This window comes from Ammospiza nelsoni, chromosome 5 (genome assembly GCF_027579445.1).
Source record: "Ammospiza nelsoni isolate bAmmNel1 chromosome 5, bAmmNel1.pri, whole genome shotgun sequence".
Lineage (NCBI taxonomy): Eukaryota > Metazoa > Chordata > Aves > Passeriformes > Passerellidae > Ammospiza > Ammospiza nelsoni.
The window spans coordinates 64,191,623-64,205,581 of NC_080637.1; the positions used below are offsets into that span (position 1 = coordinate 64,191,623).

The following is a 13,959-nucleotide window of genomic DNA, read 5'->3' on the forward strand; positions in this document are numbered from 1 at the left end:
TATGGAAATGTGTAAGAGTACTCACTGCATCTCGCCTAGCACATTCATCCTCTCCACGATACTGGGGCCACCCTGGCCCCCCCGGCTGGCCATGCCCTGCTCTGCCTGAGGGGAGCTCCACTGGTTGACCTCCGATCCTGCTAGCAATTCCCACCTGAGTGAGGTGCTGTATCTGAGAACCTTAAAAGCAAATATTGGTTTTTTTCATCTTCATACACAGTCAAGTTTGCAGGGCAGACATATGATAACATAAAACTTTGTTGGAAGCGGGAGACGAGAAGAAAATGGAGCTCTGTTTCTGTGCAGTTAATAAAAATCAGCAGAAAGAAGACTGTCAGTGTGGAATGAAGACAGAAAAGTTATGTGCATTTTGTGCAGTTCATGTGAGTGTGATGCATTTCATGGCACTGCACTGAAAGAAGAGGTTGAGATACACACATCTCTGACATGGGTTACTCCTCATTTCAAAAACATGCCAGCCCTTTCCCAACACTGCTTACTGAAAGCTCTGGCAATGCTTTCATGCCAATTACTCAGCAGCAAAGAGAGGACATTTGCTCCTGTGGCACACCTTATTTGCATCACACTGGCAAGACCCTAACTCTGCAGACTGCCTCCTGTTGTGTGGTGTTGAAGAATAAAACACGACTAAGTAAGAGTGTGCTTCTCTCAGCTTTGCTCTGTGGTTAAATATTAAACCATGCTGTCCTTAACTAAGAGAAGGTCACAACACACTGCATCTCCTTCTAGCCTGAAAGCCAACCTCCTCCTTTCTCCTCTTCCTTCCCTTCCCTCCTTCCCACTGCTTTCAAACATATGCAAGGATAGCTGCCACCACTAATTGCAAGAGATACGTAACAACATGCCAGCTTTCCTTCTTCATTAATTGTCTCCCACAGGGAAATGTCATTTACATTTTTATTCTTAAAATTACTATTAATACTTCATAATTCATTAGAAATGAAACACATTTAAGCCAGAGATACATAAAAGTGTGTGTATGCACAAAAGGGGAGGAAAAGACAAAAACAACAGTGCGATTAATGTGATGGACAGTTTGATCACTTCCCTATTTTCTCTCAAAACTCCCCAATATTTCAGAAGTTTGATATTTACACGTAATCATGCTGAGGGACAGAAACTAAATATCTTAAGTGCCTCCAAACTTTAAAGCAGAATACATATTAACATTTAGACAATAGCGTGAATTAGGGAATAAAATAGTCATTGTTTAGCTGTAATAGTTAGTTACAACATTCCTACTATTCTTATTCATTTAACATTTACAGGGAGATAAGAGCAACTATCAAAACTGGGCTTCTGATATAAGTATATGATCATATTTCCAGTCTTTTTCAAGGAAGAAAATATTTATCTGGGACAAAATTAACTGTAACATTTACATAGCAATACAAAATTTTATTCTTAGAAGTGTTTGCTGCTTAGCTACCATGTGATGTTACCATCATGACAGCATTGGTGACTGCTATCAAAATTATCTCAACCAGATCAGGGAAGGTGATTTCATGGGGGAAGCAGAAATAGATAATTCAATGTAAAACGAAGAGATACTGTTCTAATGCACACAATTTTACAAAGAGAAATAAGAAACATGGATATAGAGAAATGTTAAAAAATTTTGCTATTTAGCATGCTGATTTGGGATGCAAAAATTAGTTCAAAATGGAAAGTTAGCATACACTGTAATCTCTGAAACAAGTAATTGTCCATTCTTAGCAAATGGGGTTTTGTGAAAATACACTTTGTGATAACCAGTGCTTGTAAGATACTAAAAAAGAGGCAATGCAAGGTCCTACAAAAAGTGAAGTTAACCTCACTTTGTAATAATCTTTTTTTGGGCATTAAGGACAAGGACCACATATCACATGTAGCAGCTGAAGGAGAACGACACCTTAGTGGTGACCTTGGCATAGGAACAGACAGAGGAAAGGCTCAGTTATTTTCCTGCATATTTAACTTGAGTGAAGTGTACCTGCAGTGCTTCCAACGGGCCGTGGCCGTGCCACTGATGGCATTTCCTCTGAGTACATCCCCCTGGAGGAGTACTGAACCTCAGGGGGTGGCTGCTCTCCGTGCATCAGCTCTGCAGGCTGAAGGAAACCTGGCCCAAAGTTCTGCCTGTGGAAGAGGAGGCAAGGTTAAAAGAAGTGAAATCCCTAATCAGAAACAATAACGTAGGTGTGCCTCGCACAGTGGTTCTTTAGGTGTTTTAATGTAATTGTAACCTTCAGTGTTGAGGAAAATATTTATATCTGAAGAACATGTTTTAACAAAATGTTACACAAGTGTTTTTCCCATGTTGCAGTCTCAACCTTCAATGTTGAGGAAAATATTTACATCTGAAGAACATGTTTTAACAAAATTTTACACAAGTAAAATTTTTCACATGTTGCAGCCTCCTCAACGCAGAGAAAAAAGTTGACAGATCTTAAGATCTTGTTTTCTCCTTGGGGGAAAAAAGCATCTTCAGTGAAAAAAAATAGAAAATAACACTTCAACAGTTATGTAGCTGCTTACCTCAGCAACAAAGCTGACTCTACTCAAAGAGTTTCTAGGCACACACTTTTGGTCTAAACCAAAACATAAACTGCATTACATGTGCATTTTGTGAACAAATATTCCTTCATGAAGTATCCTGATAATTTTTCAGGAAGTTTTCAAAACTGTGCTCTTTAAGATTTGTGAAACGACTCAAAGCATTTGCACATATGAAGAAATGTAATGTCTACTGAAATTAATGTTTCCTATCGATCAGGCTGGCGCTGGTAGTCACTGTTATGTATTTGCTACAAATAGCAACGTGAGACAAGCAGCCAGGCTCAGGCACATGGAACTACACAAAGTGAGGGCTAGGGATGAGTTTTCTATGCCTTTTACCACAATGGCATCTAAGCCCTCCTAGGCTACAGCCTGCAGTGTATGCTGTTCCTCAAGATCTCGATTATACAACCCTTTGTTTTACTGCAAAATCCTGTGACTGCATCTAGCTTACACTATTCTTGATTTGTGCTTTATTTGGAAAACTACCCACCTTCATATGACAGCCAGACAGCAAAGAAAGTTGACATAATAAATCACCTAATAAAGCACAAATAAGTAATTGTAAATAAAAGTACCAGCTATTTGGCATGCAGAGTTACAAGATGGAGAAGGTTAAAGGGCTTCAATCTGTAACAATCCCACTGTGGAAGTCCTAGAATTTCCCCAGGTCCCTCATGTCCAATCCCCATCTGTCCACTCAGCAGATCCAGAGGAAACCATTTCCAACCACACAAACTAGTTCAAATAAATGCTTCAATGGGTAGGTAATGTTTAACAACATCACTTCTGTTATGTTAATCACTGTAATCAGTAAAGGATGTAATAATCTGGCCCTTTATGTCTGCAGTGTTGAGCTGGAATTTTGAAGCTGATGAATTACTACAATTTTTTGATGTTGTCTAAAGAAAATATTTTCTCAACATTACCGCAAATGTATTCTTTTTGTGCCAATTTTTCAGAGGATGGGAAGTAAATTCTTTATTGCTGATGTGTTTGCACTTGAAAGGTTCACATTTAAAAAGGCTTCACCTTCTCAATCTTCTTCATAATAGATACCTACAGCTTCTCTATAAAGTCAAAGGATCAACATAAGAGCATAAAACCAGAATACAGCTCTGCATCTGTATCATACAGGCTTTGTAGTGCTCCTTCTTATTTCCAGACTGAAATTCAGCTTTCAATTTTTACACATCCAAAAAAAACCCCAAAATTATCTCCAGTCATTTAAGTCAGGAGATACTGCTCCAAGAATCAATTTTACACCACTAATCCACTCTAGCTCAGTATATTTATCTCTGTTGCATGATTCAATACCCATTTCCTGGCAAAAGCTGTTCATTGTGCCTTTATGACTGCCTAGCTGTTATGTGACCTAGGTCTTTCACATTTAATTTTTTTCCCCAGGTTGGTTCCACCCCATTAAAGATGCTGATGGTGTTATTACAGGGAAGAGAACAGTATGCTCACCCAACTAGTATTCCATGCATTGGATATTCAATCCAATGGACTATGACATTGATACATGCCACCTAATCACACTGACCTCAGGTTATTTTTCCTTCCTCTAGCCAGGGGCATTGCTTCGTTCAAATTGTTTGTCATTATCTTCAGATGTTGAGAATAACTCCCACAGCACAACCATGACAACTTGTTTTCTATTGACCAAGCTTTAGGAAGCTTTCTATTTTAATGAAAACTTAGAGGAATTCTTTCTGTTCAGATCAATGACTTTGCAGATTGTTAACTTACTCTGCTGACACTGGCAAAGCCAGCATTTGGCCTTTTGTGATTTACATAAATTCAGGCTGCCCATGCCAAAGAACGATAAACATCTGAATAAAAAACACATTGTGAAGACACCATCTTGCTCAGGTTAACATGGACTACAGCACTTTCATTATTAATTTATCACATCTTCCCTGAATATGTACATGCTGTGTGCCATTTCATGTATGCTCCACTCACACTGAAGCTGTCACCTCCAGCCAAGAACTATGCAAGATGCATAGAAACTCTTCCTTTTCTACTTGGTCTTCCCAAAATCAGGTTGCAGAACAATAAATAAAGGAAAGTTCTTCACAGTTATTTTACCATCAAGTTTCCAAGGCAGTGAAGGGTTCAGGTGAAGTCTGATGAATGACATGGATAACTGTGGGATTTCATCTCACATGGTGAACTCTAAGAAGGCAATGAGAGAGCAGCACAAGGCCACCATTTGACCAGCCTGGCTGCAGCAGCTTGGAGAGGGTGAGACAAGTCTCACCCCTGTGAGCACCACGACTCAAGAGTCCAACTTCACATGTGGTTAAAACACACAAACCAAATGTGAAGTAAACAATCACCTGGACAAACGTTTTCTCCCCTTTACACAAATCTCTTATGGTAAGGGCAGGAGAAGATGGAGAATTTGTTCCTCTCCTGATTTTAAAATAATAGGGCTGCAAGGCAGACTTTCTCTGTGAGGGTGACTGTGCTCTGTCATTTATTCTCAACTTGGTTAAAAATAGAATGAATCTGTTAGTCATATGAAAGCTGTTGTGAATGAGTGTTGCCCTGAGGATACAGAAACAAGATGAAAGCAGGAGTATTGGGAGAATTACATGCATCTGAGTAACTGTTTCAGGCTCTCCAAAAGCTCATACTCAGTGGTTTACTGAATATTGGAAGGATTTTGCTATAGCTGAGGGGCTACATTTCTTTTAAAGACACATTTCTTTTAAACAGAGGCTTGGATTCCATACAGCATGCATATGTCATTTATGCTTCATAAATAAGTAACAAAGACTGGATCTGGACTCCTGTTACTTCTCATTTATTCAGTACTTTGCATAATAATATACCATGCCACTAAGAAATCTGAAGTAATTGCAAGGAAAATAATAAATGATAATTTGATCAGTAAAAAGCTACCTCGGTAGGAGACCTGGCGCTGCTGGCGGAGTCATTCCAAATTCCATGTATCTCTGTCAGGAGAATGAAAAAAACCACTAAATTAAAATCAAAATTCATACCTTGGGAACTCCACAGTCAGCCTTTTAAATGATGAATGGCAGAGATCACTAAGCCTGTATGTAGGACTTGATGGCAGCCATAAGAATTCAAGTTTTACTAACAAAGGAGCACAAGAAGATCTGGGAATCACTGCTACAGCAGCTAAAGTCTCTTCTGTATGAGCAGTCTTAATTTAAAAACCTTTCAGAAATGCTTTTTTTTCAGTTGCAGAAGATCAAGAGCTGCTCCAATATCTACTTAGCAAAAAGCCAACCTTGGCATTTGGAAATCTCTTTTGACCTCAAAAAGCATCACACTGCAGCAGAGACACCACAGTGCTCAGATTCATCAGAACTTATCATGACCTACAGGATTATCCATGTGTTTCAGTGCTCCATCAAAACAAAAAAAATCATACACAGAAACACTGCTTCCGTATCCCTCATTTCCTGAAAGCTTTTGGATATCCTGCGGAAAAATATGACCTATGCCAAATGCATTCTTTTTTTCATTGTCAAAATAGGAACTACCACACATTCCAAAAAGTAAAAAAAGCAAAAAAAGAAAAAAAGAAAAAAAGAAAAAAAGAAAAAAAAAGAAAAAAAAAAAAGAAAAAAAAAGAAAAAAAAGAAAAAAAAAAAAGAAAAAAAAAAGAAAAAAAGAAAAAAAAGAAAAAAAAAGAAAAAAAGGAAAAAAAAAAAAGTTTAACTCTCAGACACAGCAAGACTGACTTGTGAAAGATCCTAACTGAGAAGAACTGAAATGATCAAATTATCCTGAAGGAAATGAGATGGGAAAAGGGAAAAGAAACCAAACAGCTCAGAAAGCAAGTTCACCATCTTGTGACAGTCATTTCTGAATTCTCCTTGTTCCAGGAATGTTCTAGGTTGTGCTAAGCCCTGACAGCAAGGACACAACAGAATGGCCGTGGCTCAAGCGGCACTAACTCCCTGCCCAGAGATGCCTTTAGAACTGCATCCCAAATAAACATCTGGGATGTTACCTCCCAGTGTTGAAGCGTGATGTCATGGTTTGCCTCAGATTCCTCAGGTCTCTCCCTGTAGATTTTTTCCCCAGGTGCGTCAGCTACTTCTCCTTTCCCCTCCCTTGCTCCCTGCTGAGCACTGTCGGTCAATCCTGGCATTCCAGGAGGACATTGAGTGACTGGCAGAGTTCAAAAGATGCCTTTCACCCCTGGAGGACATTGGGCCATCCAGGTGTCCCTCTGTACCTGGTTGATAGCCCCCCATGCCCCTTCTATCCCCCTCTCCCTGGGGTTAAAAGCAACAGCAACCACATGGTTGGTGAGTTCTGTTGGAGCCGTTACTGGATTCAGAGGCCTGTGGGCCAGGAATAAAGCTCTGGATTGAAACCCTCCAGCAGAACCGACTCCTTTCCTTCACCATTGTCTTAAAGCTTCTCCACCAGAGGTAAACCTGAGCTCCTGCATGTTTGGACTTGCCTCCACGCACCCAGCTGCAGCATCCAGCCAGCCAAAGGTGCCTCTGAGGTGAAACCACCACAGCTGCCGCCTTTGGTCAAGCAGTAAGGGCCAGTTTGTTATTACTGGTATTGTAACACCAATAATACTGGTATTATTCCAACAGTCCAGCCCGCCCCGAGGCAGTCCCTCCCTCCCTGCCCCTCACCGGCTGTGCTGCGGAGCCCCCGGGCGCCGGCACGGCGTTGGGGCCGGCCTGGCTGCTGGGAGCCACGAGGGCGAAGGCGTCGTCCAGCAGGGAGTGCATGGTCTGCCGCGCCTCCTCGATGGACGGCTGCGGGGGCACGTACTGCGGCATGGCGTGCGCCGGCAGCCCCGCCAGCTTCCCCACCTCCGCTGAGGATGACGTCTGCGGCTCCGCTGGCAGGTCTGGGTCCGACTGCAGCAAACAGAAGGAAGGTGAAGGGCAGCCACAGAGAAAATCTAACTGGCTTCCAAGCCCCTGTGGGCCTTCAGGCTGAGCAACACAGTCTTGACCAAAATCACGTCATGTGCCCTTACCCTCCCTGCTGCTGCATGCACATATGTAACACCAAACACTTCATTCAACACTCCAACACTTCATTCAGTGTAGTCTGAAGGACTCTGTGACTGTGTTCACAGGAGTCTTAAGATGAAAAAAGAGATGAAGATCTGACTCCATGTTTCAGAAGGCTTGATTTTTATTTTATAATATATATTATATTAAAATTATACTAAAAAAATAGATAAAAAAATCATCAGAAAGCTAGCTAAGAATAATAATAAAAAAAAGATAACAAAAGCTTGTGGCTCGGACTCTCTGTTCGAGCCAGCTCACTGTGATTGACCATTAATTAGAAATTACTAACATGGGCCAATCAAAGATTCACCTGTTGCATTCCACAGCAGCAGATAACTATTGTTTACATTTTGTTCTTGAGACCTCTCAGTTTCTCAAAAGGAAAAATCCTAAGGAAAGGATTTTTCATAAAAGATGTCTGTGACAGGACTCTGATCTCAGGTAAGGCAGCAGAGCTTTGGGCAGGAGTTACTCAGCTATAACAGAAATCTTGTGTTTTGCAACCACATAATGAAGTCATGCAGAGATCATTTCTCCAGCCACAAGAAAACCAATCAGCTGTCTACATCTATCACTTTACAGCTTTTGCAGTTCCAAGAAATTAATTCAGTCTTTAGCTTATAACTGACCACATCAGCAGTAACATTAAACAATTACCACCTCCCAGAAAAACGCAGAAAGGAAGCAGTTAAGGAACTAAGTGGTAACCTGCATGGAGCTTGAACTTGGGTGCATCACCTGAATGGGATTCATGTAAGTGCTTCAATGCAGCAATACCTTAGGCATGCATCATAATTACTACCTGGGATCTTACCACATGGGCTTATTGTTCATCAGTGAGAGGAAATTAAACGAGCTTTAGAGCAGCAGACTTATTATCAGAGCTCATTCTTACCACTGCATGCAGACTGCAAAATCAGTCGTCAAGAGGCACAAGCCTCTACTTTATTAGGAACTTAGCATTCCGAGCAGTCTCACTGCAGATGCCAAAGGGGCTGAGCCTGCTGTGTGCCATGTCTTAATTAAACAGCTCCAGATGATAATTCATTCTACTGCAGCATGACATTAAAATCATCACACTCATGTCTGAAGGCAAAGGGAAACTGCAGAAATTGACATCAGAGTCACCTGACCACATATGCAGCTAACAGTGAAATTCTTAAAATTATTAAACCATCTTTAAAGATAAGAACTGTTCAGGGGCTTCCAATATTATCATTTGGCTTCATGGAATCTGCTTAGAAGTGGTTAAAGATGCCTAAGTACTGTTTGTGACATGGATATGATTGAACAGAAGTATTCTCCAGTGTCTTTTTTTAGATGTGAGACAAAATTAATTTTCAAGACATTGCACTAGAATTGTTTCATGTTACTGTAGTACAAAGATGTGTTTCTCTGTCATTAATAATTAATTGCTGCATTTGAAACATGAGAAAATTTATCATAAAGAGACCTAAGTCTTCCACTCTGTAAGAGCAAAGGATGAAATTTGCTGTAATATATGAATATATAACATCCAGCAAATTGGACTAGAGCGAAACTATGTTCAAGATATTGTGGAACATGCCAAGCACACTTTCATGTGCATAACACAGTGGCATTAATGAAAACAAGGCTTTGGTTCTTGGCCTCTGTAATATCAAGGAATATTCAGTAGAATTTTACTGCTTAAAAATGACAGACTGTCAATGAAATCCTTATTTCACTTTGATTTACATGCTAACTGCATGACTGAAACTAACCACATCATATGGACCACAAACAGAAGGCCAAAAACCTGCCAGTGTCACAGCTGTCATCATTATCAGAACAGTCCTCCCATTCAAGAGACATACATACAATATATGCAGAATTATTGACTCCTGGAGGCCTTTTGTATGTCCCATCACTGTCAGTTGTGATTAACCTGTCCTTTTCAGCATCAATTGGGCTCCCATTTATCTGATGCCGACGGCGCTGCTTGGGAGAACGTTTTGCACGAGAACTTAACAGGAAAAAAACCAAAAAGCAGAGAGAGAGAGAGAGAGAGAGAGAGAGGTAATCACAATTATTCTTGAAATTTTTCTTCTCAAGCTTGAACTCCTCTGCTCATTTCCTCCAAGTCACCCTTGCCTCAGCCCCGTTTCTCTTCCCTTTCCCAGTTTTCCATTCCTCAAGCTTCTCTTAGTAACACTCTCATTGACAGCTCTCAGAAGTATCCCATTCTTCCCCTAAATTCTGTCCAGAGTCACCTCCCTCTGACATTCACCTGTCCAGGTTGCCTGTGTTCCAGCTCCCCAGCCCAATGTGTGACACATCTGCAGCTGCAGAACAGATCACACTGCCAACAAAGCTTTGTGTTTGGTAAAGAGGGTTTAACCCCACCATATAAACCAGCTGAGGAACCCACACCCTGGAAAAAAGCTACTTTCAAACAATATAGAAGCATCCACTGGGCACCAGCGTTCCAGGAACAAAGTGCCTGCACTCATAAGCCCGAAACAGAACACAGGGAAAACTTTCTCTGCAAACACAAGGCCACGAAGGCAGATCTATGAAGCTGACAGATGTGCCTTATAACCTTTTATGTATTCCCTCTGGGTAATCTCACTGATTTGTGAATTTGCCTTTAATGTTCAGAATCTTCATGCTTTTTAGGTTGTTCAAGGTTTTCCTTATTTTACATATTCCTCTCCCCCTGCCCCCCGCTTTATAAAAATATTATTACTTGCTGGTTATATTACTTGCATATATATTACTTGCAGGTTTCTTTTTTAGTGCTGATATTGCAATTCTGATCCCTCTACACTACACAAGAATTATTCAAACAAATGGCAAAGCAAATACTAAATTGTTTTAAGACTATTTTCCTACATTTGGGCTTATTTATCAAGAATTCACTGCTGAGAACTTGTAAAAACATAATTTGAAATCAAAACATAGTGGCATATACTGAAAAAAATAAAAGTGTCCAGAACACCCCAATCATTTTCACCTAGATAAATTCAACTAGTGATCAAAATGATTTCCAGCTCTGACAGTTGAGATGTAGTTTTGATGTAGTTAAGATGTAGTTTTAGATGACAGCTTTGATGCAGTTTGGGCACCGACTCTAGAAGAAAATTGTTCATTCCATCTTTGAAACCCCTACCTCTTCCTGGGCTCTATGAAGACAGTAGGCACACTGCCTCCAGGGTCCAAGATCTTGTCAATCTGCATCTGTGCCTTGCGATATATCCTGTGCTGCTCCTTGGAGTCAAGCACCACCACGTCATCCACCACTGGGAACTCATAGTGACCCTTGCGCTTGGCACGGAGGCGGATCTTATTGCGGTGGTGCTCGATCTCGGATTTGTGCCTCAGGGCTGTTTGTATCTGCAGGAAGGACAAGGGAAAAAACAAAAAAAAAAAGAGAGGAATATTTTTGTAGTTATATACTTTTCAAACTGGATTTTGCTGCTCTTCTGAAAAGCTCTCCGCCCCACCTCTCTGCCTGCCCCTGCCTCCCTCCCCCAAATCTCTGAAGGACTAAAATAAGTCACACAATTTATGAGCACACTTTGCTTCCTGGATATTTTGCAGTCTCCCCATTGTCTCCCCAGGTAGATGTACTATTACACACAGCATGATTGCCAGCACAGCAGGTGCAATTAGAGGGAAGTGGCAGTTTGTTAATAAAAGGAGGAACACAAAAAACTCTTCCTGTCTGCCAGACATAACATTGCTCTGAAAAGATAAGACTAACCAGTCTGTAGTTAGCTATGCTAGGCAAACAGATATTTGATCAACAGGGTTTAAATCTGCCAGCCTTTCCCTTTAATGACCTTCATCACATAAGAAGCAAGAACTTCAAGAGCCAACTGAGCTCACAACTCAGCGCCTCTGCTGTGCCATATGCTATGCAGGAACACAGCAGCAACACAAAGGCCCAGATACCCAGCTGAACATGGCACTATCAGCTCTGCATCATCCTGGAGGATGAGTTTTCATGCATCTCTCCTACCTTTTTTCAAATTTCATGGAGTACATCTCATTATCTGGGTAAAGCTGTTGTAACACCGCACTTGTAAGTCCTGGCCCAAAACCCACTCAAATGATTCTGATTCTTATCACTGGTAAACACTTGAGCACCAGATTAGCAACAACTGTCCTGCCTGTGCTGGACTAGTTCTGGAACACATCAGCAAATTAAGAACCAAATAAAAATTGATTTTTGTGTATTCTCTCATGAAAATCCAAAAAAATAAAAGCATACAGAGGACAGAAGTCAGACTTGTTCTTTATGCTTATAGTCAGAATCATATGTCTTCTGCCCATACAGACAGATTTCTGTTTTGTGGCTTTTCCTGCCTCTGTATCCTAGATAGATATATTTGCCTCTCTTCAGTAAGGTACTGAGAAACACAGATTCTTGACAAAGTTACACTTTTGAGTAATCAAAATTCAGTTACAGGTATGAGTAATCTTCCACTCTGAATTATGAAAAAATGTCATCTCACACCAAACCAGGATGCAGGTAGGTGCTACTGTCAGGCAGTGTATGATGAGGTTTTATGGTGCATCACCTCTCCTCATGCCCCAGGCACGCTCATATTCTGCTAATAGTAACATAAGCCTCAGAAAAAGCAAGAAATTTTGTATCTTTACTGTCAGCTAAACACATTAGAAGTTGAAAGCAATGAACTGGGCTGCAAATTCATACCCCAGAATGCTTTGAGATAACTTTTTAAAACCAACATTCTGAGTCCTGAAAAGTAAAAGAATAGTGTAGAATGAAAACCAAGGTGGGCCATATGTTCCAATTCTCACACATTAATTAGCACAATTTTGTCTTTTAGTCATGTCTTTTAGTCACATCCTGCTGACTAGCTAAAGGATGCTAACACAAAGGTATCCTGACCATCAAATCCTCTCTGTGTTTAAATTTTGGTTTAGGCATCCCTTAAAAACAGGTCAGATAATTTCTCTGGATGGAAACAGGATTATTCCTGTAACTTGTCAAGGCATTTACAAGGAACTCCTGATAACAAGAAACTGGCTACTTTTCCCTTGGCTAGGCATAGAATCCTCCAAAAACATGGAAAGCCCTTTCAGAAATACCTCTTTATTGATTTTGTTGGTCTCTGCCACCCGATCGGAGAGCATGGAGTTCTGGACCGGAGGGGCTGCCATGGGCTGCATGGCAATCAGCTGGATCTTGCTTGGGACACGTCTGCTGGCATCTGAGGAACGGGACATCCTATCCACATGCTCAAAGATGGAGGCTGAGGAGTGCTGCTCGTTTCCACTGCTGGTCTGAGGAGGTCCTAAATCATCAGAAGCAATACGGAGTGAAGCAGTGCTGCCAGGGTTAGCACAGTCAAGTGTTAAGCTCTACAGATGCTGTGCTACAAAACTGTGCCCTGTTTTCCATCTGTGTCTAATTTGCCCTACAGGCCTTCCAGCTGACTCACATTTAGTGTACAACAAGTTTACCCCGTGGTTTGCAAATTATAAACATTTTCCCATTATATTTCCAGAAGGTGAGCTGTCACTCTTTATTTCTGTAAATCAAGCTCTTGGCACTTGCAAACCCCCAAAATCTCAATCTACTTTCCTGCATAAAAAGCTGTTTAAGTACATTCTACTAATGATTCCTCTTATCAGTACTTAAGGAGATGCAAATTGCTCAAATGGGGGTTCAAAGAGCAATGAAAGATGTCTCAATGCAAAATGCATTTCTTAAGTGATAGGAGTGATACAGGAACCAACAAAAAGCCCCTTAGAAATCTGCACAAAACACAAAGAATTTTACAGACATTTTACTGATTAATGCTTTTAAAGCAGATTTTTTTTCTCTGTGACAAGATAAATAGTCACATAATAATAAGCAAGCTGCATTAATACTGTCATGTTGTAATTTCTTGAAGAGGTTAAACCAACTCAAATACAATCAGTAAAAGACATTATAGAAACCAATATGCATGGAAGTGCACCCAGGTCCTGTCAACAGTTTATTACTTCAATATGAATGGGTCATCTCCCTGAAAAGACTTGAAACCTACAGGATCACCCCAGTGATTTGCAGTTAAGCGCAGATTTAGCAATTTTTTTTCTGAGTTAGACCTAATTCAGAAACTGTTATGCAGATGAAGCTTGCAAAAGCTACTGAAAACTATCAAGATAACCTTTTGTCTTATCTATGTGATAAAGCCACATTCTCAAATTGCTCTTCACCATGAAATACAAGAAATGAGAGATCAAGACTCGTGACTCTCCTTATGAAGCAACACAACAGTGTTGAGGGACATAGTCCCACATCTTCCCACAGATGTCTAATAAGGAGATGTGGTTCTCAATACTCAAATCAGGAGGAAAATCTAATTTGCTCCTGATACAGAATCAA

At 40.6% G+C, this 13,959-nt stretch overlaps 1 protein-coding gene across 1 annotated transcript in view; it reads right to left on the reverse strand.

Annotated features, from left to right (window-relative positions):
• The window catches only part of KIAA1549 (KIAA1549 ortholog), a 141,232-nt gene that overhangs the window by 6,411 nt on the left and 120,862 nt on the right, over positions 1–13,959 (reverse strand). Inside the window, exons 14-20 of the mRNA XM_059473108.1 lie at positions 12,675–12,880; positions 10,726–10,949; positions 9,435–9,579; positions 7,203–7,433; positions 5,473–5,525; positions 1,994–2,139; positions 26–180 (exon numbers count right to left, since the gene is read on the reverse strand). Of these exons, the coding sequence (XP_059329091.1) occupies positions 26–180; positions 1,994–2,139; positions 5,473–5,525; positions 7,203–7,433; positions 9,435–9,579; positions 10,726–10,949; positions 12,675–12,880 (1,160 nt within the window). The remainder of the gene's footprint in view (positions 1–25; positions 181–1,993; positions 2,140–5,472; positions 5,526–7,202; positions 7,434–9,434; positions 9,580–10,725; positions 10,950–12,674; positions 12,881–13,959) is intronic.